Source organism: Meriones unguiculatus, chromosome 16 (genome assembly GCF_030254825.1).
Source record: "Meriones unguiculatus strain TT.TT164.6M chromosome 16, Bangor_MerUng_6.1, whole genome shotgun sequence".
Lineage (NCBI taxonomy): Eukaryota > Metazoa > Chordata > Mammalia > Rodentia > Muridae > Meriones > Meriones unguiculatus.
Window position 1 is genome coordinate 16,125,586 of NC_083363.1, and position 27,773 is coordinate 16,153,358.

General features: G+C 42.7%; 1 protein-coding gene across 25 annotated transcripts in view; it reads right to left on the minus strand.

The window, feature by feature from the left end:
• Positions 1-27,773, minus strand: part of Ank3 (ankyrin 3) — a 571,679-nt gene that overhangs the window by 186,507 nt on the left and 357,399 nt on the right. For all 25 annotated transcript variants that reach the window (XM_060369399.1, XM_060369391.1, XM_060369385.1 and 22 more), the window contains 4 exons: positions 11,117-11,218; positions 10,648-10,746; positions 10,380-10,478; positions 3,509-3,607 (listed from right to left, as the gene is read on the minus strand). In XM_060369399.1, the coding sequence (XP_060225382.1) occupies positions 3,509-3,607; positions 10,380-10,478; positions 10,648-10,746; positions 11,117-11,218 (399 nt within the window). The remainder of the gene's footprint in view (positions 1-3,508; positions 3,608-10,379; positions 10,479-10,647; positions 10,747-11,116; positions 11,219-27,773) is intronic.

Genomic DNA, 27,773 nt, shown 5'->3' on the forward strand with positions numbered 1-27,773 from the left:
AGATATGGTGAGAGCTTTAGAAATGTGTTCTGCCAGCCACTCTGATCTACCCAACATGCTCTAACTACAATCACCACACCATGCAGCAGATCCCCACAGGCCTTAATCCTTCTGTATGGCACTTTGGCTTTTTACCCAATATGTCCCACTGTTCCCCACTGCTGAGCTGAGGGGGCCTCCGCTTCCAGGAGTTCAGTGAAATGGAATGTCTGACTCTATCTGCATCTTCACGAACATTCTGCACACTTGTGTCTACCCTTGGAACACCACAAAGAGGAGACAGTCACAGGTTCCACGGAGGTTCAGTAAATCATGGAGTAGTGCTGCTGACTGGAGTGTGTTCACACACACTGGACAAAACCCTGGCTCACGTGGCACTTCTAGCATGATTTCATCTCTGTATACCGGAAGGATCACTAAAAATGACTTTTACTAGGGAAAGAGATGATGTTCCCCATTTCCCATCATTTTTACTGTGGTTGCCGTTATTTCTGTAGTCCTCTGGCACAAATATGTCAATAAAGCATCAGTGGGGCAGACGAGGGAACTATGCATATGAATGCTAAGGGCTTGTTGGTACTCCAAAGACTTCCATCATTCACTCCTTTGCTGGGAAATTGATAAATGCCTCCTCCATCCTTGCTGGACTGAATACAAACCACCACATTCATATTCAAGAATGTGGGAACTATCAGACAAAGCCTGTAAGGGACGATTCTGCTCAGTTTGTTCCTATATGGATACCATCCATGAGTTTCCCCGCTAACTGTGGGTGTGTGCAGCATTTCCTACTAGGTACCTCCATTCCTGAGATGACCTCTCCCTCCTCTCTGTATTCAGTTCCCACCTACGCACTTTTCTATAGGACCTGGCTACCTGTTTCTCTCAACTCTACTATCCAAGAGAATAAGAAAGAAAAGGACACTTCTATCGTTTTCAGTGAGGCAGGATAGAAGCAGGAGGTGAGCAAGATGGAATCACAGCTTCCCCCTTCTGCATGCGAAGTATAGACTGCATCATAACATAATTCAAAAAGATTGCTTCTTATACACGTGAGTGGCCTCCAACATTCATTTTCATAAAGATAAACATCCAAGTGTGCTCATCGGTACAAAGGTCTGATGAATGACCCATGCATTCTCTCTAGAGAGATAACAGAAAAACCCTCTGAAGAGTCAACTCTGCACCTCACTTAAAAACAAAACAAAACAAAACAAAACAAAACAAAAAAAAACCACAAAAAACCTGAAGCAGGATAAGAGTAGGATTGACAGCCTAGGTCTGTTTGAGTCATAATGAACATCTCTGTCTTCACTAGTGCAAACTGTAAAGTGTTAGAGCCCATGCATCAGGAAATACTTTGCATTAGAAACACACAGCAGATAATCGGATTAGCACCAATTAGAACATGCTTGTAGCAGAAGCCAGTGACGGACCCAGTGACCCCCACTCTTGAGTTGTTAATTGCTAAACTCAGCAGCTCTGGTTTTGGTCTATTTGGTCTGTTTGGAGTATTTTCTTGATTAGTGGTTGATGTGGGAGGGCCCAGCCTCTTGCAGGCGGATGGGTTGTATAAGCAAGCTAGCTGAGCAAGCCCTGGGGAGCAAGCCAGTTATCAGCTTTTCTCTGTGGCCTTTGATTCCACTCTGATCTTCAAGTTCCTGCCCTGACTTTCTCCATGATGGACTTATAACCTGTGCAGGGAAACAAACCGTTTCCTCCCTAGTTTGCTTTCGGCTATGGTCTTCATGGCAGAAAGGAGAACAAAACAAAACTAAGACAAAGTTAAATTAGTAAAATAAAATACTTACTACTTCCTTATTTTTTAAGATATATTTACTTTATGTGTATTGCCTGCTTTGTTTGCACATAGATAGAATGAAATGTTGTGCATGCAGAGCCCAGATAGGCCAGCATAGAGCATCCGATCCTTTGAAACTGGAGTCAGAGATATTTGTGAGTCACCCACAGCGGCCGGGGCATTGAACCGTCAGCCACCTCTTCAGTTCCCAGTAACCATGTCTTAACTGGACTTAGGGATATCCTCAGATAGCTCTATTCATTCTCAGGATGAAATGCCCAACAGCATGGAAGGGTATAAAGTGAGGAGTGAGGCAGCGGTAAAAAGGTGCGTTGGGCGTATTGCTCTTTCAGGATGTGTGGTATTGCTCGTTTTCAATAATGCTGGGTAGCGCACTGTCAGATAGGCATACCGATATTTACCGCTGGCTGCTCCATCAGGACATATTTAGGCACGGTTCAGTTTTTGGAAACTGTTAATATTAATTACACCAACAGTCCCGCATACTATTTTTAAATCTTCTCTAATGTATCTGTAGCATACAGTCTTGCCAGAAGATGACATAAGCATTAACTTTTGGGAAGGCCCCCGGCTGCTCAGCACAAGGGTTGCACTCTTTCTCAGTGTCAACAACAAAATAATTTATTAATATTTATATTTAATAATAAAATATAATAAACAAATAATTAAATATCATTTAATATTCAGTACTAATAAAATTCTGGTGTCCTCCCCACAATGTTTTCCTCTTTAAACTCAAGGTCTAAAGACTGGGTTTTCTTCTTCACCTGATTAGAGTTCACGTCCCATTGGTCATTGTCTGTCTTTCTGTAGGAACTGTTTCGTCATTTTTTTTTGCTGGTTTTTCAGGAAGGAATGATCTCAAAAGCTGGGTAAGGAAATATCTAGTCTCTTATCATTTCCTCATGTCCCCCTTAGCAGCCACACCGGCCTCCTGGCCAGAGTGGTGGCTTTGTGGTGAGCTAGACACTATCCCCTAGCATTCATCATTGAATTAAAAATGAAGAATGTGCAAGTATCAGTTCTTCACTACTAGAAAGAGATTGAGTGACATGCTTAATCAGTGATGACAGTGCCCGCAGACAGACTAAAAACCTACATTTCCTAAGACGGTACCAAAGGCTTAAATCACCTTTTCTTTTTTTAAAGTAATTCTTCTATTCAAGACTGTAGAAGATAGTCTCCCCACCCCCACACAAATACTGCTGTTATTTGGTAGCTAAACATGTGTAATAGTTTTATTTGGAAATATAAAGTATTAAATATAATTAGTTAACTTTATATATATGTATATTCATTCAATTATTGTAATTAGCCTAACACTAATCTGAAAAAAAAAACCTACACATTTACAGTTAATATTCATTAAAATGATATTTCAAAACAATGGTTTCCTTGGAGGCAAGATTATTAAGAAACAAAAATTATTATTAATAAGACATGTTAAAAATTAAAATGGTAGCTTAATCATAGGGTAGAGCGGGCACTTGAGCAGATAAAGAATATCTGTGCGATGAGAGAATTCTTAAAGATTAAAAATAGAGTTTCTAGGGCATCTCACAAAAGAGCTAACACGTTAAGCACTCAGCAGCCATTGAAATCCTAGTGAGAAAGTTCTCAGCTCTAGGCTCACCAAAAGCCCTTTGACCACATGAACGCAACTATGGAAGAATGGAGAGTGCTCACCTCTGTGGCCAGGCTCTGGCTGGCACCATTGTCCAGAAGAAACCTGACGACCTCCAGGTGGTTCTCCTGGGCCGCCATGTACAACGGCGTGAAGCCATTCTGCAAAAGAAGAAGCAAGAACCGTGTGGGCCGCTTTGCCAAGCTGGTACTGAGCACGTTTGTTCCAAGCAGTGCTCACGTAAAATGACTTCTAGAATCCTCTCTTCATTGTAAGCATTCACAGTCATCAGAGAACGGAACGCGGCAGCCTATACCATGCTCATGATTTAAATGTGATTCATGATCATAATCATAATTAGACTGCTCATCACACAAGGATATAGAGTATTCATAGTCAGTAGTCTTAAAAAAAACCCTTATAGCAATTTACGCACCGTAGGCAAACAAGCATATACATATATCATCAACCGTGTTGCGGTACTACCATGAATAAAATATTTTACTAGCTGCTACAAGGATACAGAAGAGAATGCATTCAGCTGTTATCTTCCAAGCATCAATCATCTCTTGCAAATAAAGATGTACTATTTTCCTATAAAAGTAGGCATTTCAAACAGTTCCAGCTTGGGAAGGAAATTATTTTAACCTCAAATTACTTCAAATACATGCCAGATGTGATTTCACAGATCAAAGAAAGGAAAGCTCATATGCAAAATAGCATGGCTGAGTATAACTGCTTCCTACCACAGCTGTCCCACTTCCTTTTTTTGGAGACAAGGTCTCACGTACCCTAGGTTGGCGTAGAATCTACTAAATAGATGAGGCTAGCCTTGAACTACCCATTTTCTACCTCGTGGGTGTTAGGGTCACGTACACGCCATCCCACTGTGCCTGGCTACCTCTTTTGTTGTGGGCTTGCCTTTCTGGCACTAGTACCTGAGGAACTGGCCTCTTTCAAAAGTCACATTCCTGTTCGCTTTTTGATTCCTAAAAATACTTGCTTATTGACACTTGATTCTTATTGTATAAAGCTCATTCTTATACAGTTTAGTGGGGACTGTGTACTCACAGAACTGGGACAATAGCAGCCCCACTAAGCCCTCATCCTGCACCTGTTGGTACTAGCATCTGCCTTTTTCTGTAACCTTGGCAACCGTCCACCTCTGTTCTGTTTCTATGGCTATGTTTACTTTGGACATTTCATATAAATGAGATCACACAGTATGTAGCCCTAAGGGTCTTAATGCTCTTTTTGCTATCCATGCTGATAAAATGTTTTTGTGCTTCTCTCTCTCTTTGTCTCTCTCTCTCAAGAATGTTACAGTTTTAATATCAAATGTCCCCTCAGGGGTTATGGTGGAAGACTTGGTTCCTATTTAAATGTTTGGAGGGTTCTGAGAAGTGATTGGATCGTAAGAGCTCTAATGTAATCAACTGATGAACTCTAGAGATTTGTTTTGATGGCGTTCTTGGGAGGTGGTGGGAAGTCTTGGGGTAGGGGCTGGTGAGAGGAAGCAGGTCATCAGAAGGGGTTCCTTCGCCTCTTTCTCATTTCCTTCTGCTTTATAGCCACCTTGAGGTGAGCAGCTGGGTTCAGTCACATGTGGTCTGGCATGAAGCTTTGCCTAGTTTCAATGTCCCTAAACAATACTCTAGCAACCATGAGCTCAGCTAAACTTCTGTTTTTTTCATGTACGACATTGTGGTATAATGAAAACTTCACTATACCACCCAATGTACCTTCTGATTTTAAAGTGAGCATTTGATATACACATTTTAGTTTGCCTTAGTGATGGTCAATAGCACTCATCCATTTCTCCTTCAGCTGACAATGTCTTGTTTATCTTGTCTTGATGAATTTCTCTTCCCTGCTCTGTAGGTAGGACTTATGTTGGCTGGACACTGAAAGAGATGGGCCTGTCCCTTCCTTCCTAATGATGGTGTAGACTGGTGCCTTTTAATCTTCTCTCCTGCACTGTGTCCTCACCAGTCCCCCTTCCCAACCTCAAGGGATGGAATCAAAAGGCTCTTTACTTTTGGGCTCTGGCAGGGTTCTCTGCCCTCCACTTTAATTGTTTATTTTCCAGAACTTTCTGTCTCCTCGTTAGCCTTCTGCTCTCAGCCCCAATACAAAGCCAATAAAGTCTTTGGAAATTTCTTATGCTGAAGTTCATTTTTGCTCCTTTAATTCAAATATCTTCAATTCATATATATTATAATTTTACATTTTAATATATAAATCATAATTATTGTATATTGTTATATATTATATCATAATATGTTATATATTGATATATTGTCATATGTAATAATATATAATATTAGCATATATAACAATATATTTATATAAAAATTAATAATGAACTTATAAATATCTTTTGAAGAGACTGACTAAAAATTGTGCCACTAGATTGAAGCCTAGAGACATATGGCACTTCCCATAATTCACTGTATCACCATGGGGTAGCCTACAGCTACCACACTTGTTGGTGAAAAGACACTTAGACTCAGGGGATGGCCAGATTTCCTTCTCCATTTTCATATTTGTTTCAAAATTAGAAAAAGTTCAAAACAAACCTGGTAAAAACAAGAACATACTGGAGCTCAATTTACATTTTCTTCTCTGTGTCAACAATAGATGTAAGTCCCCAGGGGACAAGTTACTTAAGGAGCAGTCACTGTGCTATTTAAAGTCTGATTTTCTCTTTTATCTCCAAAACCTTCTGCCCTTAGTGTTTACACTGGGGCTATTATACGCAAGCAAATCTGCAGACTAACAATTTTGCAGAGAGCATGAAAGCATTCTCCCTCACACCAAACCTGGTGAAGTGAAAGAAAAAAAAAATACCCCGTATGTGAGGAATATTCCTTTCCCTGATGGAAAGTTTCTATACATTGTGGCCAGCTATTACATACTGTAAAGTATTTCGATGAATCCTGTATGACACTAAGTTCTGTGAAAGTCAGATTAAAGGTCAAAAGTCAGGGGTCATTTAGACCAGACAGCTACCTGTCTGACTGTGAGACTCTGTCTCCTTTAATGCTGGGGACATCTGGATGTGGGGTACAGAAACCCTCAAGGCTATCCAAGAATATGTCTGACTTGAGGTATTTTGCCTTTGTTAGCACAAGTAAGAAAACCTGTTCATTCAAAATATAACCATAGCCAAAATACTACCGGAGACAGAGCCTGCCCAGACAAGCACAGTCAGCTATTCCTCTGGAGGCAGACGAGGATGAGAGAGAAGAGGAAAGCCAACAATTTTACTGTGCAGTTTCTTTGTCTGGAGTGGTTAGAACTATGCAGTAGTGTCGTACTGAGTACAAAATACCACGGAGTTAAAAAGGAATGAGTTCTTTATAGGTTAGCCAATGGTGTGTGTGTGTGTGTGTGTGTGTGTGTGTGTGTGTGTGTGTGTATGGCTAGGCTACTCTAGTTAGCCAGCTTGCTCTGGGCATTCAATGCTACCCGTCCTATGTGCTGGGGTTCCAGGTAGACTGTCATGCCCACTGGGCTTTTATGGGAGTGCTGAGAATCCCAACTCTTTTCCCGCTGAGCCTTCTCCCCAGTCAAATTTTTTTTCTAAGGTAGAGCAAAGAGGTTATGGGAATGTAAAGCCAATCAAGGAAGAGTAAGTAACTGTTAAGACATGAGATCAAGGCAACGACCAAAACTCATTTAAAGTAAAAACCTAGGGTGGGAGAGAGATCTCAGCCAGGAAAAGCTAGGCTCATAACCAAAATAGAGTTAAAGAAAAAAACAAAAACAAAAAACAAACAAACAAACAAACAAACAGGCCTATACTTGTAGTTATAGTGTCCAAATGCACAAGACAAGGATTCCAATACTGGGCTGTCATTTTTATTAAGATTGATGGAGGGGGAAGGAATTCTCAATTATTTCATTTTAAAGAGTTCAAAGAAAGATGTGGTTATTGTTATTATTACATTACTATCGGTATTGGTATTGTTGTGTGTGCACGCACATTGTCAGGATCAGAGGATAACTTGTGAGAGTCAAGCCCTCTCCTTCCACCATGAGGGTGGAAGCGGTCATTTAGCTATTTCTTACATCTTGAGAAACAGTTTAAAGCTGAACTTTCACTTAGAGACCTACCACCCTCCCTCCCTTCCCCTCTTCCTCCTCAATCTAGAATCCGCCTGCTCAGTCTCTCAAGTACTGAGATTACGGCTATGTTGCTATGTTCCTGGCCTGTCTTTTTTGAATGTGAATATTTCCATGGTTCTTGTGTTAGTACATGAATAAAATCTGTTTAAAGAAACGTTTTGTTTGTTTGTTTGTTTTAAAGAAGGAGGCTTAGGTAGTCTGGTCTTGTGCTTGCTCTGTAGCCAAAGATGACCTTGAAGTTCTGATCCTTCTGCCTCCACTTCCCAAATGCTGGGATTAGAAACCACGAACCGCCGTGCACAGTTTGTGTGACGCCATCATGGAGCCCAGGGATGCTCCATGCATGCTAAGAGTGCACTCTGCTCACTGAGCCACAGTTTCAGCTTGAATTTAATCTTCTTTCATGCCCTTGTTTCCCTGTGGTCTTTGCAAAGTCCCTGCTACAGGGAACTGTCAAACAAAATTCTGGTTCCCTAGCGCGGTCACCCCACTGCTCCTTCAAGTCACAGCATGGTACAGCTCAGGAGGCACACGGGGACAGGTTTTCAGAGGGAGGACAAGTGCTGTGCTGTGCAATGTGAGACTGGGCATCCCTGAGCACAGCTGCAAGAGAGGGAGCTCACAGGCCGCATTCTCTCTCACCGCCTCATCAGTGTGGAACATGTATAAATTCAAATTAGAACGGATTTGGGCTTCATTCATCTCAACCACAGCTCTTCCACTTAGTGCGGGCAGGTTTATAGCTGTGGCGGCCCTTGGACATAATCAGGAATGTGTGCAAGATTTGAAGGAGATGTTCCAATTAGAAACAGAGTAAAAACTTCCCCTGTTACCTCACAGCTCACTGCTTTCTGCTAGCTACTTTCAGCAGACAAAAATTATAGTGATATTTCTTGGGGGTGAAAAAAAAACAGCTTGAAAGCATAATGCAGACCACTGAGATGGCTCAGCAGGTAAAAGTGCTTGCTGTCAATCCTGCTGACCTGAGTTGGATCCCTGGAACCCACATGGCGGTAGGAAAGAACAGATTTTGCACGTTGTCATCTGACTTCCACATGCGTGCCCTAGCTCACACACATACCCCCCCCCACAAAAATAAATATAGCTAAAAAAAAATCTTAAAGCACACATTTTTCTTTTCCTTTCATAGTTGACTAGTTAACATTTGCTGAACTTTAACTTTATATCCTTCCTTTCTGGAAAAGCATTACTATTCAAAGTAAACTCTCACAGACAATATAACAAAAGTCTAAATGAGTATAATACATTTGTTTGGTTTTGTTTGTTTGTTTTTCAAGGCACAGTTTCTTCCTGTAGTGCTCGCTGTCCTGGAATTTGCTCTGTAGACCAGGCTGGCTTTGAACTCACAGAGATCCCCCTGCCTCTGGCCCCTGAGTGCTGGGATTAAAGGTTTGTGCCTCCACTGACCGGCTATAAATTTGTTTTTTCAAGTGCGTTGAGACTTTTCCTCAAAGGTCAAAGACAGATTTGTAAATGTGAGCTCATATGAATTGTCTAGCAAGTGGTAACAATAATCATGAGGCTGTTTTTCAAAATGAAAAAGGACTAAATGAAAGGGTGGGGCAGTGGCCCATCAGCACGGCACTTGCCTGGCATATACAGGGCTTTGGGCTTAATCCCAAAAGACTAAATGAAATGTGATTTTGTGGGGGAAAAAGTGACAAAGTTGATCTTTCCTAATAAAATGATGACTCCTTCGCTTCCTCATTACTTTCTATGTTACATAGCATGAATCTTGCAAGAGACCCTCAAGCACTCAGATCGTATTTTTTTTGTCACTTAATCTTTTGATTTTCAGTTTATTCTCACATCAAACACCCACCAGGAACCCAACCTAATTCTTCCCAGGCTTCTCATCCCAAGGCTGCTGGGAAATCTGATCCTCACAACATAACCAGCGGTCCCCAAATCCTCCAACATCACCTTCCCCACTTCACTCAATCCTGGATCAATGCCCTTCAGCCCAGTGGAGTCACTGACAAGGGACAGATGCTGCAAAAGAAACAGGGCAAAGGAGGCTGTTCTCTGTCTGACGCTGCTGTCTTACAGTATGCTTGCTTTGCTACATGACTTTTGATGGAAACTGCAAGAATGTCAAGGATTGGACGATGAGTACCTGCTGTTTGAAACCAGTAAAGTAGAAGAGCTAGTTCTGTTAGATTCAAAGACTAAGATTAAGATGGTAGGTAGTCTATGGTGCTCTTTCTAGGACCTCATATGAGTGTCTACAGAAATGACAAGGGGACTTATATTCAGCAGAAATAGCCTCAACATTTTAAAGTTTGGGGACTTTCTGGGTTTTTGGTTTTGTTCTGTATTTTGTCATGACCCGACAAGGCTGCCTTTCTTAGTAAAGAGGGATTAAGCAGGGTCCAACCAATCAAGTATCATGTGCTCTGAAAAGTCACTAGCTTTTCCTTGCTTACGTGTGTCCTCATTTCCCATGTAAACTAGCAGCACTGAGACTGGACCCTCAGGTTCATATGGCATCATAAACAGTGTAAAAGACCCCATTTCAAACAGCTGCTGCACTTTTGTGCGTGACTGCCAGCCACAGCCTTTCACAGGTGGACTGTGGTTGAAAATTCTACCTCTCAAAACACGAACTGTAAATGAAGATACGTAGAAACCCAATGAACACCAATAACTATGTGAAAAAAACCCATAAACTTGCAAGTGATGTGCCCTTGGCTGACGTATAATTCAAGCAAATTCTTAGTCCAGAAGTCTTATTGGTAAATGACGGTCAAAGTCCTTTGCAATACAGCTGTGTGAGCTCACCTGAGATTGTGCGTTGACATTCGCTCCATTCGTAACCAAGACCTTGACCACTTCCGCTTGCCCAGCCAAAGATGCGATGTGTAAGGCTGTGTTTCCTTTCTGTGAAACAAGAGGCAAGATATATGAGCTCACAGCCTGCCCAGCGCCTCTGTGACGCAGAGGTGATGGGGCTGATGACCAGCATGAGAATGGTACCCTTCTTACTGGGGGTTGACCCTTTACAGAACTAGGCAGGTAGCAGCCAAAACATTGAGCCCATGACACTGACCTTTGTGGCCGCGTCGACGTTGGCTTCCCTCTGTAGCAGCTCGGAGACCACTTCCACGTGGCCTTCTTTGGAAGCAAGATGGAGCGCATTCAACCCGTTCTGATGGGAAGTGAAAAGAAAGCAACGTGAAAACAGTGTTCTCCACAGTCCACAGCCTCCCACAGGCTCCTCAGATAACACCCTACCCCTGTGTGTGCAGCCTGGGAATGGGGGGCGGAAATAAAATATGAAAACTGGGGAGGGCGGCCCATCATTTACTAAGTAGTGGGAGCCAACAGCCACTATATTCCTGCAGTCCCTGGCATCCCTTCGACAGAGACAAATACGGTAACACTGGGCTGACGCAATGTAATGACAACGAAAACCAACCTCCTGGCCAGTCGGGAACAATCTTGCTAATAGGTAACAAACGCTTTCAAGGAATCGGAGCGTCTTAGGAAACACCAAGCGACTACGAAGCGCAACTGACCTGGTTGCAAATGTTAATGTCTACTCCATTTTTGATGTAGTCAAGGGCCTTTTCCAGGTGCCCCGCCCGGGCTGCTCTCAAGTAACTTGCGTTGGCATCAGACTATAAAAAAAAAAAGAAGAAGAAAAAGCACTGTGATGACAAAGACTGCCAAGATGCCAGGTACAGCTACATGGCCAATGATACAAAGCAAGGGGAAAAGCTCCTGGGCTGTTTTAATGCTGGTATGGAAAACACTAATAACATTTTCTAACAAGTCAAGAGGAATAGGGCAAACTCTTTGGCCCGGAGGTTAAGAACACTGGCTGCTCTTGCAGAGGACCCAGGTTCAAGTCCCGGCCCCCATATGGTAGCCCACAACCATTTTTAACTCTGGTTTCAGATGATCCGATGCTCTCGTCTGGCCTCTGGGCACCAGGCACACATACTGAGCACATACTGACATGCAGGCAAACACACATCAATAATAATAATAATAAAAAAGTTCAAAGCACACAGATTTATCCCTTTTGAGATATCCTAAATTATACTGAATTGAGATGAATAAATTCTCATGAAATGTGGCCACCTTAAATCAATACACAGTCTCCAATGAAAACCCTACAGTGGCTTGGGCAGTACATTAGGAAGAGCCAGTTGCTCGCTCTCTCTCTACCAAAGTCCACCACCGAATCCATTTTCCTGTAATCCATAATCCATTTTATCATAGCCAATACCTCGCTTGATAGCTTCCCAATGCATGGGGCACATTTTCTGTTTCCACACTTCCTCGGTGGGCTGCTAAGTTTTCAGTTACTGACTTCCCATGCTTAAGGTATGCCCTAACCTGTGCTAAGAGCATGTTTTTCTCCACGAGAACCATGCAGCAAAGACACGAAGTTTCTAAGCGTTCTCAAGCTATTTGAGGTCGTAGCCTGGAGAACTCTCTCAGGAACAGTATATGTAAACATAACAGAATAAGATGGCGCTTCACTCTCTGAAAATTTGTGTCTGTGAAAACTACCCATTTCTAATGCCAATGAAGGCCAGGGAAGCTACCTGCAGTGAAAGAGGACAACGTGATGGTGGAAAGAAACCACTGCAAAGACAGGCCTGCAACACTCGGGAAGGAGCCTGTTGGGCGCAAGTCAACCAAATGCCCTGAAACTGGATTTAGAAACATCTCCCAGCCACTTTGAAATGCAATCCAGAGGGAATGGCTTCTAGGGGGAGTACACCTTATCCACAAACAATGACCACCTCCTTCAAAGGCCCTTGTCCAACACCTCTCTATCAGCGGAGCCTGGTCAAGAAGCTCGGGGCCCCCAACAAACACATGCATTCCACCTAGCGCTGGACACTCACTACACAAATGCATAGTTTTAAAAATAACCGTCCTTCTCCCAGATGGAACCGTAAGCCCATTCAGAACAAGCAGGGGGATATTAGGAAGCAGGTGCTTGGAAAGCCACCAGGATGGAAGTCTTTGAGAAGCATCTGTTCAGGCCTGGCATTGTAGCCAAGATGAAGAAAGTTCTGGCCTGCCAAAGGGGTTTGGTTCTATGGTATGAATAAGGGACTTGCTAGCGACCTCCCAAGAAAGGCCACTGGTCCCAGGGTCACGATCACCCTCACCTGTGTCACAGTAAGCCTCACTCTGGGCTTATCCCTTATTCGTCACCTCTATTAGCACTTTGATTTGAGTGGCCCTTCTGTCGGGCCCATTCTGATTACCGTCCAAGGCATATCCGCTTCTGTGTCCTATGCCACTAATGCCCCTTTGTGACGAGGCTCTCAGAATTGGTCCAGAGGGCCAAACATTCTCAGAAAAAGCAGCTGGCAATTAATACAATGTTTTACTTTAAGACTAACCCTAAGGAGGTGTCCATCTTGGGCCCTTCTGGGTTGCCATATGCAGGGAAGACACCCCTGTGTGGGACACCTATCTATCTATTTCCTTTTAGCTAGCAGCAACCTGCACATACAAATTTCTGTAAAGGTTTTGTGACTGTATCAATTAATACACACATTGTGTAGAAGTAACTAACAATGAAATTTATTCTTAGAACAATAAAAGAGGCTTTTGTGGCTGTAACAGCTGCAGCCATATAATCTGGCTTGGGAGTCTGCTATGACACCGAGATGGATACCAGAAATCAAACACAGTGTGACAAAGCCAGGGTGTTCTGAGAACACTATGCTAATATCAGAGGGTTGGCTTCTTCAGCGATGAGTGGAAGTTAATGAATTAATTTTCTTCTTTTCACTAGTCTCATATTAACTTTATACACAAAACAGAGTTATCTGAAAGGAGGGAACCTTAATTGAGAAAATGCCTCCATAAGATCTGGTTATAGATGGAGGTGGGCCCAGTGTATTGTGGGTGGGGCCATCCCTGGGCTGGTGGTCCTGAGTTTGGTAAGAAAGCAGGCTGAGCAAGACATGGGGAGCAAGCTAGTAAGCAGCACTCTTCCATGGCCTCTCCATCAGCTCCTGCCTCCAGGTTTCAGCCCTGCTTGAGTTCCTGTCCAATGAAGGACTACGACCTGGAAGCGTAAGCCAAATAAACCCTTTCCTCCCTAATTTGCTTTCAATCATGGTGTTTCGTTGTAGCAATAGAAGCCATAACTAAGACACACTGATAGTCAGCCCTGTTCATCCCAAGATATATGGATCTATTCTGTTTATTCACATATGTGGACTCACGCACCTGGGGATCAAGAATAATTTTTAAAAACGAGGGGCCTGAATAGGTATATAAGGGTGGGTTCACTTATTTATTTTGTGACTTTTCTTTATTCTTAGATAGTACTACATAACAACCACTTTCATAGCATTCACTTGATACTACTTTATTACTAAAATCAACTCTGATGCAAGCCATTTACACAGGGTAGTTAATGAGCGAGCAAGTGAGCAAGAGAGAGAGAGAGAAAGAGAAAGAATGAATGAATATTGTTAGAGTTCAGATCAGTTGAACAGTTCACAGGAATTCAAGGAAAAACTGCAGTGCGTAAGGAGGTCTTCTACTGTGGGTAGGTGGGCTTTTACAGCTCAGACAGAGCCAGCTGTGCAAGGGTGGCTCACTGTACAATAACCTCTGACCCCTGCGCCTGCGTGATGGCTTATCAGTGCATGCACACGGAGAGGCTGTGCTTCTGTACTGGCGATGGAATGTCTGCAGAGCTCAGCTGCCAGAGGCAGGAACCGGGAGCTGCGCATACGGATTCTAACTCGGGTACCTAAAAACTGCAGCTAAGGAGGCTAAAAGGAGGTGTGATGATAATTCAAGGAAAAGAGCCTCTGAACTGATTCCAGATTTTAAAAAGAGCTGGCATTTCTGTACGTGGCCCATTTTCCTAAAAAAAAAAAAAAAAGTCTTACCCAAGATTCTAGAGCAAAACACATACACAACTAGTTTGATACAACTCTTCTAAGCCTTTTTTTTTTTTTTCTTCAGTTAACCTATCTGAGGCATGGGTTTTTGTGAGAGTAGTAAAAGTTACCTACTGTTTTCCTTCAAATACTGCACACAGTCAACCTTTATCCTAGGGGTTTCCATACCATTTGAAACTGTGTGTGCTGAATACATACAGTGTTTGTAGGGGTTTTTTTTGCATATGTTTTTGCATATAGGATTTTCCAATATAAAAGTGACTTACACAGCATTTATGCGACATTAGGTCTGAGTAGTGTACCTAGAGCATGTGGATTCTTCGCATGGGTTCTATGCAAATACTACGCCATTTATGTAAGACCTTGAGTACCCCTGGAGCTCAGGATGGGAAGGGGTTGGGTATTTTGGAAACAATCCCCTTTAGACACCATGAGAGGACTGTCCATGCTGCATATGGATGCATCTCAGGAGGCTAGGGATTTGTTTTCGATTTAAAAACTCATGTCGCATTGATGATATACTCATTAATACGGCTAGTGAGACAGCTCAGTGGATAAAGGGAACTTTGCAATCAAGCCCGACAGCGTAAGTTCAATGCCAACTTCCTGGGGTTGTCCTCTGAACTCCCACACATACACAGTGGCGTGTGTGATCCCACCCCAAACAAACAAATGAATCTAAGACAAAACGTTTCCAGTGCACATCTTCCAAACATGTCTTTCAGCGAGGGACCTTGGTAACTGAGTGGTTCTTTGAGGCAGTTTATTCACAGCCTCGGACTGTCAGGAACGGACAAGAGCTATCTTCACCGTTCCCAGTTCTTGGTCACACACAGCACCCTCACCACTGTCATAGGAGAGCAATCAGCTTCTGTATATTTGAACATGGAGGGGATGGGTAATGAGGGAAGAAACCAGAGAACAGGAACAAAGACGGCCCTGAAGAAAAGTTATAACCCAGGGCCCGGGAATTTCTCTTTTTTCCCCCTCAGCCATCTGAAAGCAACTCAGTCCATCGTCCTGCCTCACATAGGTAGTGAGCACTGATTGTGAGCGAGCTGCCTGCCACGCCGCTAGCTGGGATGTACAAGGAGGGCAATTTACCTTCATCTCGGCATCTTTTGCTCTCTTCCAAGTCACCTTGTATGGGCAGCAGAGTACAACAGCTGAGCCTGAACTTGATGCCACTGCCTGATAAGCCCATCATAAGCTGAAAATATTGCCACTTGGAAATGATATATGTAATCTACCATACATCCTGGGTTTAGCGGCACGGTGTCCTAGCAACACAGTTTCTTAGCAACACAGCGTTCTAGGGAATACCCAGTAGATCACCCTGGTGAATCCAGTGGCTGAGTGGAAGCTGTGGTTCATCGCCGTTGTGTTTTAAGAAAGTGCTATCAGGCAAGCAGCTAGCCCAGAAAAAGACCCAGATTCAACGCCGAAACGTTCATCTCTGCTGATTGTATATAGCTTTTTGTATCCTCATAGACTTGAAAAATGGTGTTAGGTATGTGATCCTTTGTCACACCTATATATTATTGCTTTCTTAACATGAAGAAACTCCATAATACTCTATAATAGGCTTACTATCCCATGTAAACTCTTACCTCCTCAGATAACTAGGCTTAACCTTAACATAAGCTATAGGCTCTTTCCTTCTTCCTTCCCTCTCCCATCCCTGTTCCTTCCTTCCCTTCTTTCTTCCTCCCTCCCTTCCTTTCTTTCTCTGTCTGTCCATTTGTCCACCTATCCATCTGTCCTTCCTTCCTTCCTTCCTTCCTTCCTTCCTTCCTTCCTTCCTTTCTTCCTTTCTTTCTCTTGGTCACTCTATCTGAATAATGCCCCTTCACATGTTGTATTTAAATAGACATCTAAAACTGGCAGCTGACAATGTTCATGGAGGGAAGTGAGGCAGAAAGAGAAACTCAAGTCTCCTGAACAGCTAGCTACACAAACACTGCTCATAAAGATAGGAATCAGAGATGACTGTAAACAGGCAGGCAGTACTGGCTTTTCCTCAGCCACCAAAATCTAAGGGACAATGTGAAGCTGAAAATCTCTCTTGACATAGTTTAATGTTTTGTTTCCTTGGCCATCGTTTAGGACAGGAAAGGAGGAGGAATCATGTGTCTTTTGTCAAGGAAACAGCTTCAGGGACAGAAATACCTGGTGTTCTGATAGTTGGGTCTAGGCTGTGGATCACCACCCTAAGAATGGGCTTCATCTCTCCTAGCTAATTATGAGCTAAGTAATTATATCAGGTGTGTGTGGTGCTTCGTGCCCATAATCTCAGCACTTGGGAGTCTGAGATAGGAGCATATATATATAAATTATAGATATATATATGGAAATAGGAGGAATGCCCTGAGGTTGAGTCAAGCCAACACTACAGCATGAGATCTCATCTCAAAAACAAAAACCAAACCAAACCAAAAACAAAAAGCCCCAACAAAACAAAATTAAAGAAACAAAGCAAATGTACCAATGTAACAATTTACATTTTTGTGATTTGGAATTGCTGATTGTGAACACATTCTCTTTAGGAATGGCTTTGCTAAGGCTGCCATAGCTCAAGAGGAACCTGAGCTTATTTCTGCTAGAAATAAGCCAAGAATAGTTAGAAACCAAATCCTTGTCCTGAGGTTGTTTGTCTTATGGACTACATAGGTGAATTTTTATGTCAAATTGGTAACAATGTGAGAGATTCCTGGGGGTTATAATCCTCAGGGGAGAAGTTTCTTTTCCTTTTGGCTTGTGCAAAATGGAGTCGGGCTTGCCCTTCTGTTTTCTCTTTGACACGTTTATCTTCTGTCCACCTTGTCATTGCTGTTCAGTATAATAGAGCAGGAGCCAAGCACGTATCCTAGACTTTGTCCCTTCCTAGTGTCCATGTAACTATGTGGTTCTTGCTTCCATGCAATGTTTGATCTTTGTAGTTCCTTTGCCTCAAAAGGCTGATTTTTTTTTTGTCGTTTCTCCCAACGTCTGAGCTTTCTCTACATCTGAAACTACACTCAACAACTTTCAGTCCTCCATTTACCTACCCTATTCCTTGGCTAGTCAGGCCATTGGCATAGGACAGCCAGATCACAAACAACAACAACCAAACTGCCAACAAAACACCAGGTGTCAATAATTTCATTTGTCAGACATGTCCCAGGACGTCACTTCTAGTTCTCAGCAAGTCATAACAAAGTCAATAGCCGCAACTGACCGAGGGCCTTCTGGGACAGGGACATAAAGAACCACTTTATATATGTTCTAATGATGCGTTATGAATTAATATATTTTCTCAGGTACCAGTCATTTCTGCTTTAACTTTTAAAGTATTTATTTATTTAGTGTGTGTTTATATGATGTGTGTAGGGAGGGTGCGTCATAGGGTCAGAAGGTCAGAGGAAAAGTTTGTAGAGTTGGTTCTCTCCTTCCAGTTTTACATAGTTTCTGGGAATTGAATTCAGGTCATCACTAAGCCACCTTGCTGACCTGCCAGTCATTTCTTAACATATTAACCAAGAAAGGAATCTTAGCCAGGTCCTACTGTCTAGGACAGCCAGTGCCTCACAGAGAAACCCTGTTTCAAAAAAAGAAAGGAGTATTTTTCTAAAGAGGCAAAAGTATTACAACTTGAGTGTCTTGTCTAAGAAAACCTAGCCAATAAACAATCGGCAAGAACTGAAACCCCGGATCACTGTCTACATCAATGGCTTTCAAACTGGGATCTTGTGGCTCTGCGTCTGTGAGCTCTGTGCCTTGGTGGTTCGGTGGGGTAGGGGTGGGGATCAAAGTTCAGTAAGCCATTCTACAAACCCATCTTCAGTTTTCCAAGGTTATGTGTTTTTATCTGCTTCAACATTGCTGTTGAAAAAATTTCCTTTGAAAAAGGTCTCGGTTTCTAACTTAGTGCCTTCTAGCCAGTCAGTGAAATAATTTCAAAGGTCCTCAAAAACAGGCCCCAAACACATGCTTCCAATCTGATAAGACAGGGACACTTTTCTTGAAGGCAATCTAGAGAACTTATCATTCACGAACCAGCCCTCACAGTTCCCTAACACTGCGGCTTCACCCAGAATCATCGCTCTGCTAACAGTGCTCATGGGTCCCTGCACACCTCTTTCACATGAGGACCCTCCAACAGTCTCACAAATGAAAGCCTAGGTCCAGCTCAGAGACACCACAATTGTTACTTCAGATAAACGTTAGACCAGACTCTTGCTTTTTCTGGACCCGTGCAGTATTTTCTCTGGTCTGCTTAAGTACCAGCAGCTGTCCCATTGGGAGAGATTGGAATCTTGTTGAAGACTGCCCCTGTCTGCTAGCTTGAGGGTATAGTCACACAGACAATGAGAACTCACAGTCAAACCTGCAGTGGTAAATCAAAAAAATTTCCTCAGGAAGAGCCGTTTCTACAACTTAGATGTAAACCAGCAAAAGCAAGACTTCAGAGTGACGCTTGGTTGGAGGAGAGAGACAAGAAAGGAAGATTATGTAGGATCCAGAATGTCTCAGGAAAAGAAGAAATGCCCAAAGGGATGAAAAGCAAAGCGAGCTGCAGGGAAGAGCTTCAATGCATGGTGCAGTAGACAGAACTTTATCTCAAAGCTAGGAAGCTGTGAGGGGCTCTGAGGAGAGTCAGCATATAACCCATGTGTTTTCAAATCAATGAGAACAACAGAGGTCAAGCCGTCGACCTTCCATGCCTCAAGGTCCCCCCTGTCCTTCACCACAGAGTTCCCACCCCAGAGATGGAAACTCCATTTTTCTTAGATGAAGGTGGCTTAGTTGAGTCTAACGTGCATTCTAGGACAAGGGACCGGGAATTAGGTTATCATTCAAATACTGCTTTGTCAGTATTCACAGTAGCCAGAAAATACCAACCAGAGTGCCCATCAGTGAAGAAACAGATGAAAGAAACATGGTGTGAACACACAAAGGAATCCTGCTCAGCCATCAAAAATGCAGTGTAGACATGTGGATGAATCTGGGAGATGTTAAATGAAATATGACAGACAAAGACATATGCTACATGACCTCACTCACATGTACATCTATTTGAAGCTGGTCTAAAGTAAAGTTCTGGTTAGGAGAAGGTAGGGATGAATGCAGACGGAGACACTAATTAGCAGGGCTCTGCAGCAGGTAGAAGGAGTACATTCTGCTGAGCTACTGCACAGGCAGGTGACTGCAGCTAACTGCACTGTGTGTCTCAAAGACTGAAGGCGAGAGCAGGATGCGCTATCACCACAGAAGTAATAAATAGTTAAGATGGCATCTACGACAGTGACCTTGACGTATCAGTGAACAGTGAACTCATACACACAGACCTTACACAAATGTGTAAAACTATTGCCTTACCAAAAATTAAATAGCTATATGCTTATGTATGCTATGGTTAACATGAGCTAGGGAGCTTCGAGAAGGCACCTGAATGGAAAAGCAAGGAGTGTGAAAAGTGTTTTGAAGGTGTTATTAATTTATATAAAAGAATATTAAGGTCTTTCCTAGGCGTGGTGCAAACATTTCTAATGTTAGTGCTCAGGCTCTAGCTCCAAGCATACACATAGAGAGAGACAGAGACAGAGGCAAAGACACACACACAGAGGGAGAGAGACAGAGACAGAGAGACAGAGTGACAGAGATAGAGAAAGGAGGGATTAAATCTTAAGGCCAAAATTAAAGAGTTAGTTTTCAAAAATATTTCAGTTTTTTTGTGGCCCCACTTTCCTCCACTCTTTTATTCGCCACTTCCCAAAGACAAAATTTACAACGAGGCACTAAGGATATGAACCTTTCTTATAGTGCCAAACTTTATTGATGAATAAAATAACAGGTGTATAAATTATTCTCATCCAAGAAAAGGCTTACAGAGGAGGACAACCTACTTATCAAAACTTCCAATGTCATTGACAGCTTTGAAACATAACCTGGAGCAACTTTGCAGAAAATTTCAAGAACCAAGACTAATGCTTCCTTAGAATGTGATGCCCTTCACTGAAAATAAGTTGAGCACCTTGAGACTCTGTCCTTCTGTGATGGAGGCCTTGGGGTTAGGTTTGGATTGGCATCCCTTGCCAAACACATAAAACAAAGAATGTTGCATATACTCCTCCATGACACAACCTATAACCCTATATAACCCTAGCATGTGGGAGACTGAAGCATGATGGGATTTCAAGACTAGCTTGGGCTAAATGGTGAGGTCAAAGACTCAAAAACAGAACAAACAAACAAAACCACCGAAATTAAATGATTATTTTTCCCCCTACAGGGGAAATCACACACTGGAACCCAACCAGACACAGCGACCATTCAGTCTCCAGAGGTCTGAGAGTAAAACACTGCATGGTATTTTCCAGATATGTCTCCCGGTAGTCTAACTGCCCACCAAGTTCAAAAGATGGCCAACGATTGCACAGTCTCAAACAAATGTTACATTCATGCTACAATATGTTGTCTGTCAATAAAGCCCCCTCCTCCAGTGCTTCACTGGCCTTTCTAGTTGTTGCCCAAGTCAAGGGGCCCTTACTTGTATGTAGGCCAATTCTTCGTAAGGCATGTGTTTGGAAGTGGGGAGGGATGGAAGTCTTTGATACAAGAGAACTTTCTAAGCAACTTCGCATGGCAAGGGCTTGATGGAAACTTCAGTGATCAGAGATGCTTTCTCTTTTTCAGTTTAATTGCTATCTAGTCACTGGAATCAAGCCAGCATTTTCTACCCATCAATCAGCCAGATGAGGAAGGGAAGGAAGTGGGTAGGAACTTAATGAGTCCATGCAATGCGACTGAAGGCTATCTACGTAAGTAATCATCTTTGTCAAGCCAGCTCAAATCCAAAGCAGCTCCCATGTATTTCCCCTGACGTCCACACTGCTGCCTGTCTGCTTGGATTCTGCCTGGAAGTAACCTCAGTTCTTCCCTAAAACAAGGCCATTGGCTAGTAACACATGCTAGGCATGGGTAGTTTCTTTGAACTGGGACTTCTGCCAGGCTGGCCCTGCTGTTGTACATTTCAAACATGCTGGGCATCTGTGCTGAGTACCTCCTCTCACACTGAATGCAGAACAACATCTCACCGTTATCTTTAAACCCAAGAGGCAGGGGTGGAAAGCAACTCAGAAGCACACAAGCTACTTGATGGCCTTGGGTTTTTGAAAAGGTGGGCGTTTTAGAGATTGCCCTGACTGTATTCTATTAAACCCGACTGTTCTCTGACTACCATGATCTAGTTCACCTCAGAGGGAGGGAAGACCCAGAATCTCAGCCCCAAGGGATTCTTACCTCACTCAGTGTGCTGACTCTGAGCTTTTAACTGGAGCCAGATTAGCAATAAAAATATAGACAACACAATTTTTATTTTTCTATCATGGGGGTGTTGGTGGGGGTGGGTGGGTACAGGATGAGTTACTTCTAAGGTTTTCCAACATAAAATTAATATGTTTACGAACAGGATGCCAGCTGATCTTAAATTTTCTGAGGCATTAAGGAGCCAGTTTTAGCCTGAGCAGGAAGGCTCACTCCTGTTATCTCAGCTCTTGGGAGACTGAAGCAGGAGGATCATGCTAAGGTTAAGGTCAAGACTACATTGTGAGAACTTGTCTCAAAACAACAAATAACATTACATTAAAAAAAAAAGGCCTTTTTTCTTTTTTTCATTTTAGGGGATAGAAAATACTAAAGTAGAAGAGTTGTAACATCTTAATTCTATGACAGTAGCATCTTGTCTTGATTTATGCTGGTGGAATTTCAAAGCATTTTGCCTTAAAACTATTGTCTCATAGCATAGAGGTTATAAGATGCTGCAGTGACCTTGGGCACAGTGGCCTTTATGTTACCAGGACACTTAAGTAACATTTAGGAATTGGTAAAATGATATGATTAGATGACCAGACCACCTCCTCGATGCAGGCACCACTCTTATGACTATCAGCGAGCTCTGATTTTCCCAATTTATCAAAGACCTTAACCATGTTAATTAAAGTTCAGTTTGGCTAGGGCAGCCAACCTACGTGAAAATGGGTAGCTAAGGTATTTGTGAACTCTTGTAAACAAAATTAGCCATTTACTTTTTTCCATTTAAGAGTATTTTTATACAGGACAAGTTCGTCTGTACCTGTCTAAGGGTGAAGCCATACAAAAGGGATACAGTAATCTTGAGTCTTACACTTAATCTTTGGTCATTCTGATATGTAACCAGTTGTGTCAATAGCCTGAAAAATAATCATAGGCATAGAAATTATTGTTGAGGAGTATTATTTGGCCGACATATTTATTAAGAGACTTGTTTGAAACGTCTGCTGTGTTTGGGTACATTTTACCTCCAGGAACAAGAAGACACAAGAGAACACACGGTAATGGAACAAACATATCTTTGCATAAACTTGTTACAGTTCAGCAACCCAGACCTGTGACAGTGCTGGCACATTAGTCACCTTCCTGTAGCTGTGATAAGATACCCCTATAAAACTTACAGGAGAAAGGATTTACTTTGGCTTACAGTTTGAAGGTACAGTCCATCATGGCGGGTGTCCCGGTTAACTCTGTCTACTTAATACAAATTAGAATTACCTGAGAAGAAACACTCAGAGAACTGCCTCATTCCCATTCGCTTCTGGGTTAGATCACTCTGTGCGGGATTGTCTTGATTGTGAATGGAGGTTGGAGGGCACACCGTGGGCGGTACAAGCCCTAGGCAAGGGGTGCTGAACTGTATAAGAAAGCTACATGAGAATAAAACAGCCTGTCAGCTAGCAGGCGGCAACCTCCATGGTTTCTGCTTTGCTGGTTTGCTGTGAGTTCCTCCATCAGAGGGCTGTGCCCAGGTCCCTGCCTTGATTTCCCTCAATGATGAACAGTAACCTGGAATTTTAACCTGGATAAACCCTTTTCTCTCTTAAGTTTTTTTTTGTTTTGTTTTATTTTGTTTTGTTTGTTTTTGTTTGTTTTCTGTTTGTTTTGTTTTTGCTGTGTGTGTATGTGTGTGTATTTGTGTGTATATGTGTTTGGTATGAAACTAGAACCCTGGGGAAGCCCTGAACTTGAGGCAGCTGTGACACACTGCTTCCACTATCAGAAAGCAGAGGGAGATGAGTCCTTTTTACTTAGTCCAGGACCACAGTCTGTGGGATATGCCTACCACAATTAAGGTGGCTCTTTCCATCTCAAAGAGCCTGATCTAGATAATCCTTCATAGACATGCCCAGACGCTTGTCTCCTGGCTGATTTTAGGTCCTTCCAGTTGATAATTCGTTAGGGGTCACAGATGGAGAATTTTCTTATCCAAAGACACACACTAAGGAAAATTCAGTTCTTTCGGAAGTTATGACTGCATTTATTTCAGGAAATTTCTCTTCCCAAATAAGAGCACAATGGAAGTTAGAAAAGACAGAAACTGACATAGCCCCTACATGTGATGAATGGTGGATGTCGCCAAAATTAACATATGACCCACATCCTTTCCTGTCTGTGGGGAAGAATGTGGACGCCCAATGAAACAGCAGAGAAATGGGACCTTAACCTTCCTCTGGTTGGTCTTTCCCTGCTTGCCATCTAATCTGGTTCCCATGTCTCTGAATTTTGCTGTAAGAACATGTCCTAGTCTTCTGTGACTTAGAGGAGACCCGAGGAGTATTTGATACACAATCCATCTTTTCTCGGTTATCAGGAAACATGGCTGTCTGGAGCCACCAGGCCCTGCCATCCCTGGAAAGAACATTTGGTGCAGCTCACGAAGCCTTTATTTACAGTGTGGTTAGTGTACCAGGCGGTTATGTACCTGCCCTGCCTCGCCTTAAGTCGTCTCAGAGTGCAGTAGAAGCAGTGGATTCAATACACTATTGATTCAGTGTCAGCCAATAGCTTGCCATTACAGAACCAAAATACACAACTTTTTTTTTTTTTAATATGTTTTACTTCTTGAGGTAAGCAAGGGTCACTGTGTCTTGTCTTTTGTATGGACAGAAAACTGAAGGAAAGAAGAGTCACTCAAAACAGCACCTGGGTTCCATGGTGCTGGGATTTGAATATGAAATGTGCCCTCTGGGCTCAACTCAGTCCCTGGCTGGTGGCGCTGTTTTGGAAGATCAGGGAACTTTTAGGAGGTGGAGTTTCACTGAAGGACAGGGCTCTCTTCCTGAAGGGCTGGCCTCCCTTCTCCTTACAGCTTCTGGATTTGCAGACACAGCTGTGTGCCTCCACCTCAGACTCACACTGCTTGCCTTTCCCTCCCGGTTACTTCTCGTCAGAGGAAAGTAACTAGTAAACAAGGATTCAGTGCTTTTCTCCATCCCTCACGCTAGAAGAAGACACCGGTATAGAGTAAATCGGTCGAATGATCTGGCCGAACCTTTTTTCCACGAAGGCCTATAATTTGGATGGGCTTTCCAAATTCCACTGATCCAACCTCCCTTCCCCCACCCCCCCAGGGCCACCCATGTCGTTTCATGCAGCCTACGGAACACACTCACTTATCTAAATATGATCTGCTCCTAAGAGGACAATGGCAGACAGACCTGTCTTTTAAAGAGAAAAGGAAATGGGGTAGTATTATGTAATCAAAACTTCAAAGTCTTTGTAACAAAACAAATACAAATTTATTTTGTGGATTCGCTAAACAACAACCCAGGCTTCAGAAATACCCCTTATGCCACTGGACACTGCAGGCACTTAGAACTGCATGGAAGCAAGTTCTGGCGATCTGCGTGGGGGTTATATAAGTATGTCCACTGCTCCGGACTTTTCCATTTATTTAGCATATTGTGAATCAAAACCAGGATGAAAAGCTAGAGCCTCAGGATTCTTATTATGTGGGAGGTTTTGGCACACATCCTACAATATTTAATCCAGGGAACAACTTACATTTTAAATGTAGCAACTCAAAACAGTGATAAGCTAAAATTGGGGTAGGTGGAAGGAGAAGAAAAACCATTTACTTGAGTAGATGAACATTTTCTTGAGTTCTTTTTAATTTTTTTTTTTTTTTTTTAGATCAGGGAATAACTTTGTTTCTGAGTGTGGACAGCCTTAATATTGTGAACGAAAGTACTGTCTTGCATTCCACAAATAATACTCTTTGTGGTAAGATCAGCCAGGAAATGACAGTATACTGGACTTGGATTCCTAGTTAGATAATTAAAGGCCTGGAAACCAAAGGCTGGGAGGAATTGAAGGGTGAGACACACAGCATCAGAGGGAGGGGAGGTGTGAGCCGGCGAGATAAAGGCTTCATGAATCGACGGATCTGAACTGTGCACACCAGCTGGTGCAGCTGGAGTCTCGCTGAGCTGTTGGTAAACGAAACCATCCACCTTTCCCAAGTCTACGGAGAGGAACCCCCAAATGCCATAGTTCTTCTCGTTTGAATTTTAATAATCCAAGTATCAGAAGTTTATCACGCTAACTCGACAGTGTCAAATGATCAAATCAGGACATCCCTAAGACTTTTCATTTCTATATGAGCCCATGGTTAACGAGAGGATGTTAACAGCTCGTTCTAATGACACAGTGAAATAAGTGGGGTTTTGTTGTTGTTCTGGTGGTGATGGGACTAGAACTCAGGACCTCTTCCATTCTAGAAAGACTCTTGACTTGACTCCTGGGTTACATCTGCAACCCAGGATGTAACCTGGGTTACATGAATTCCCATCGAATGAGAACTACCCATAAGAACGTCTTCTAAAAAGTGGTAAGTGGATTCAGACAAGAAGAGTCTGACAGAAAGGTGGAATGGTTTGGGTATCTTAACTCATCTTCAAATGACAGCCACACTTTCCATGGTTAGAATTTGAAAAGGAAACATTACCAGTTTTACACTGGAGACAATAAAAAATAAAGAAAGAGAATGAGCGTATATATGGATGATCAACCACTTTTTTTAGTCCAAGGAAAACATGTAGTGAAGATAGCTTAGTGTTTTGTTTGTTTGTTTTTTGGCTATTCAAAGTAAAACATTTGAGAGCAGATGTCATTCCCTCCTCAAGGGGGTTTACCCTAGTTGGTGGAAAGGTTACTGGAGTCTACAGGTATGAACAGTTACAAGATGGCAGATGACTTTTGGGTGAACATTGTTTCAACAGGTAAAAATATGGTACAAAAGGAACTGGGAGCAAAGACTAGCATTCAGGAGCTGCACTTGAATACAAAGACAAATGAGCTGGTTCACACACTATCGTGTCTGGTAAATGCCTGCTTCACCCGTCACTTGCTTGCCCAGCCATTTCAGACTTTAGGCTCTGTACCCATGATGCCTCAGTTCAAACCTGGCTCTGCAACTCACAAACTATGTGATCTTAAAAGACTAACAGATCCTCACTGTAGAAGGAAAACAGCTGTAAGATTCAATGCACAGGACTGCTAACATCAAAAGGCTGATAGGAGTGAAACAGAGAGAAAGCACCCATCACCATGAACCATTCATTATCATTTTAAAGTTTCCTCTTACAGTTAGTATTCTAAGTTGTTTGGTTGGGACCATTAAAGTAAGTGGACATCACTGTTCACGCAGAGACTGAATCCATGAACTTGACCTAATTTGTTTTTTTTATTAAAATTTCATTTTTTAATATTAGTTACAGTTTATTATTTACTTTGTATCCCAGCTGTAGCCCCTCCTTCATTCCTTCCCAATCCCACTCTCCCTCCCTCATCTCCTTCCTGCCCCTCTTTAAGTCCACTAATGGGGGGACCTCCTCCCCTTCCATCTGACCCTTGCTTATCAGGTCTCTTCAGGACTGGCTGCAATGTCCTCCTCTGTGCCCTAGCAAGACTGCTCCTCCCTCGGGGGATGGGGGTGGGGAGTGAAAGAGCCAGCCATTGAGTTCATGTCAGAAACAGTCCCTGTTCTCCTTCCTAGGGTACCCACTTGGAGACTGAGGTGCCATGGGCTACATCTGAGCAGGTGTTCTAGGTTATAGCCATATATGGTCCTTGGTTGGAGAAACAGTCTCAGAAAAGACCCCTGTGCCCAGATATATTTGGTCCTTGTGAAGATCCTGTCCTCTCCAGGTCATACTTACTCCCCCTTCTTTCATATAATTCCCTGAACTCTCCCCAAGGTTTGATTATGAGTTTCATAATTTGTTTTGATACACTGCCAGGTACAGTCTTTCAGAGGCCCTCAGTCCTGTTGCTTGTTTTCTCCTACTTCCAATGTCCATCCCATTTGTCTTTCTAAGTGAGGATTGGTCATCTTATCCCAGGTCCTCTTTCTTGTTTATCTTCTTTAGGTGTACAGATTTTAGTATATTTATCCTATCTTATAGGTCTAGTATCCACTTCTAAGTGA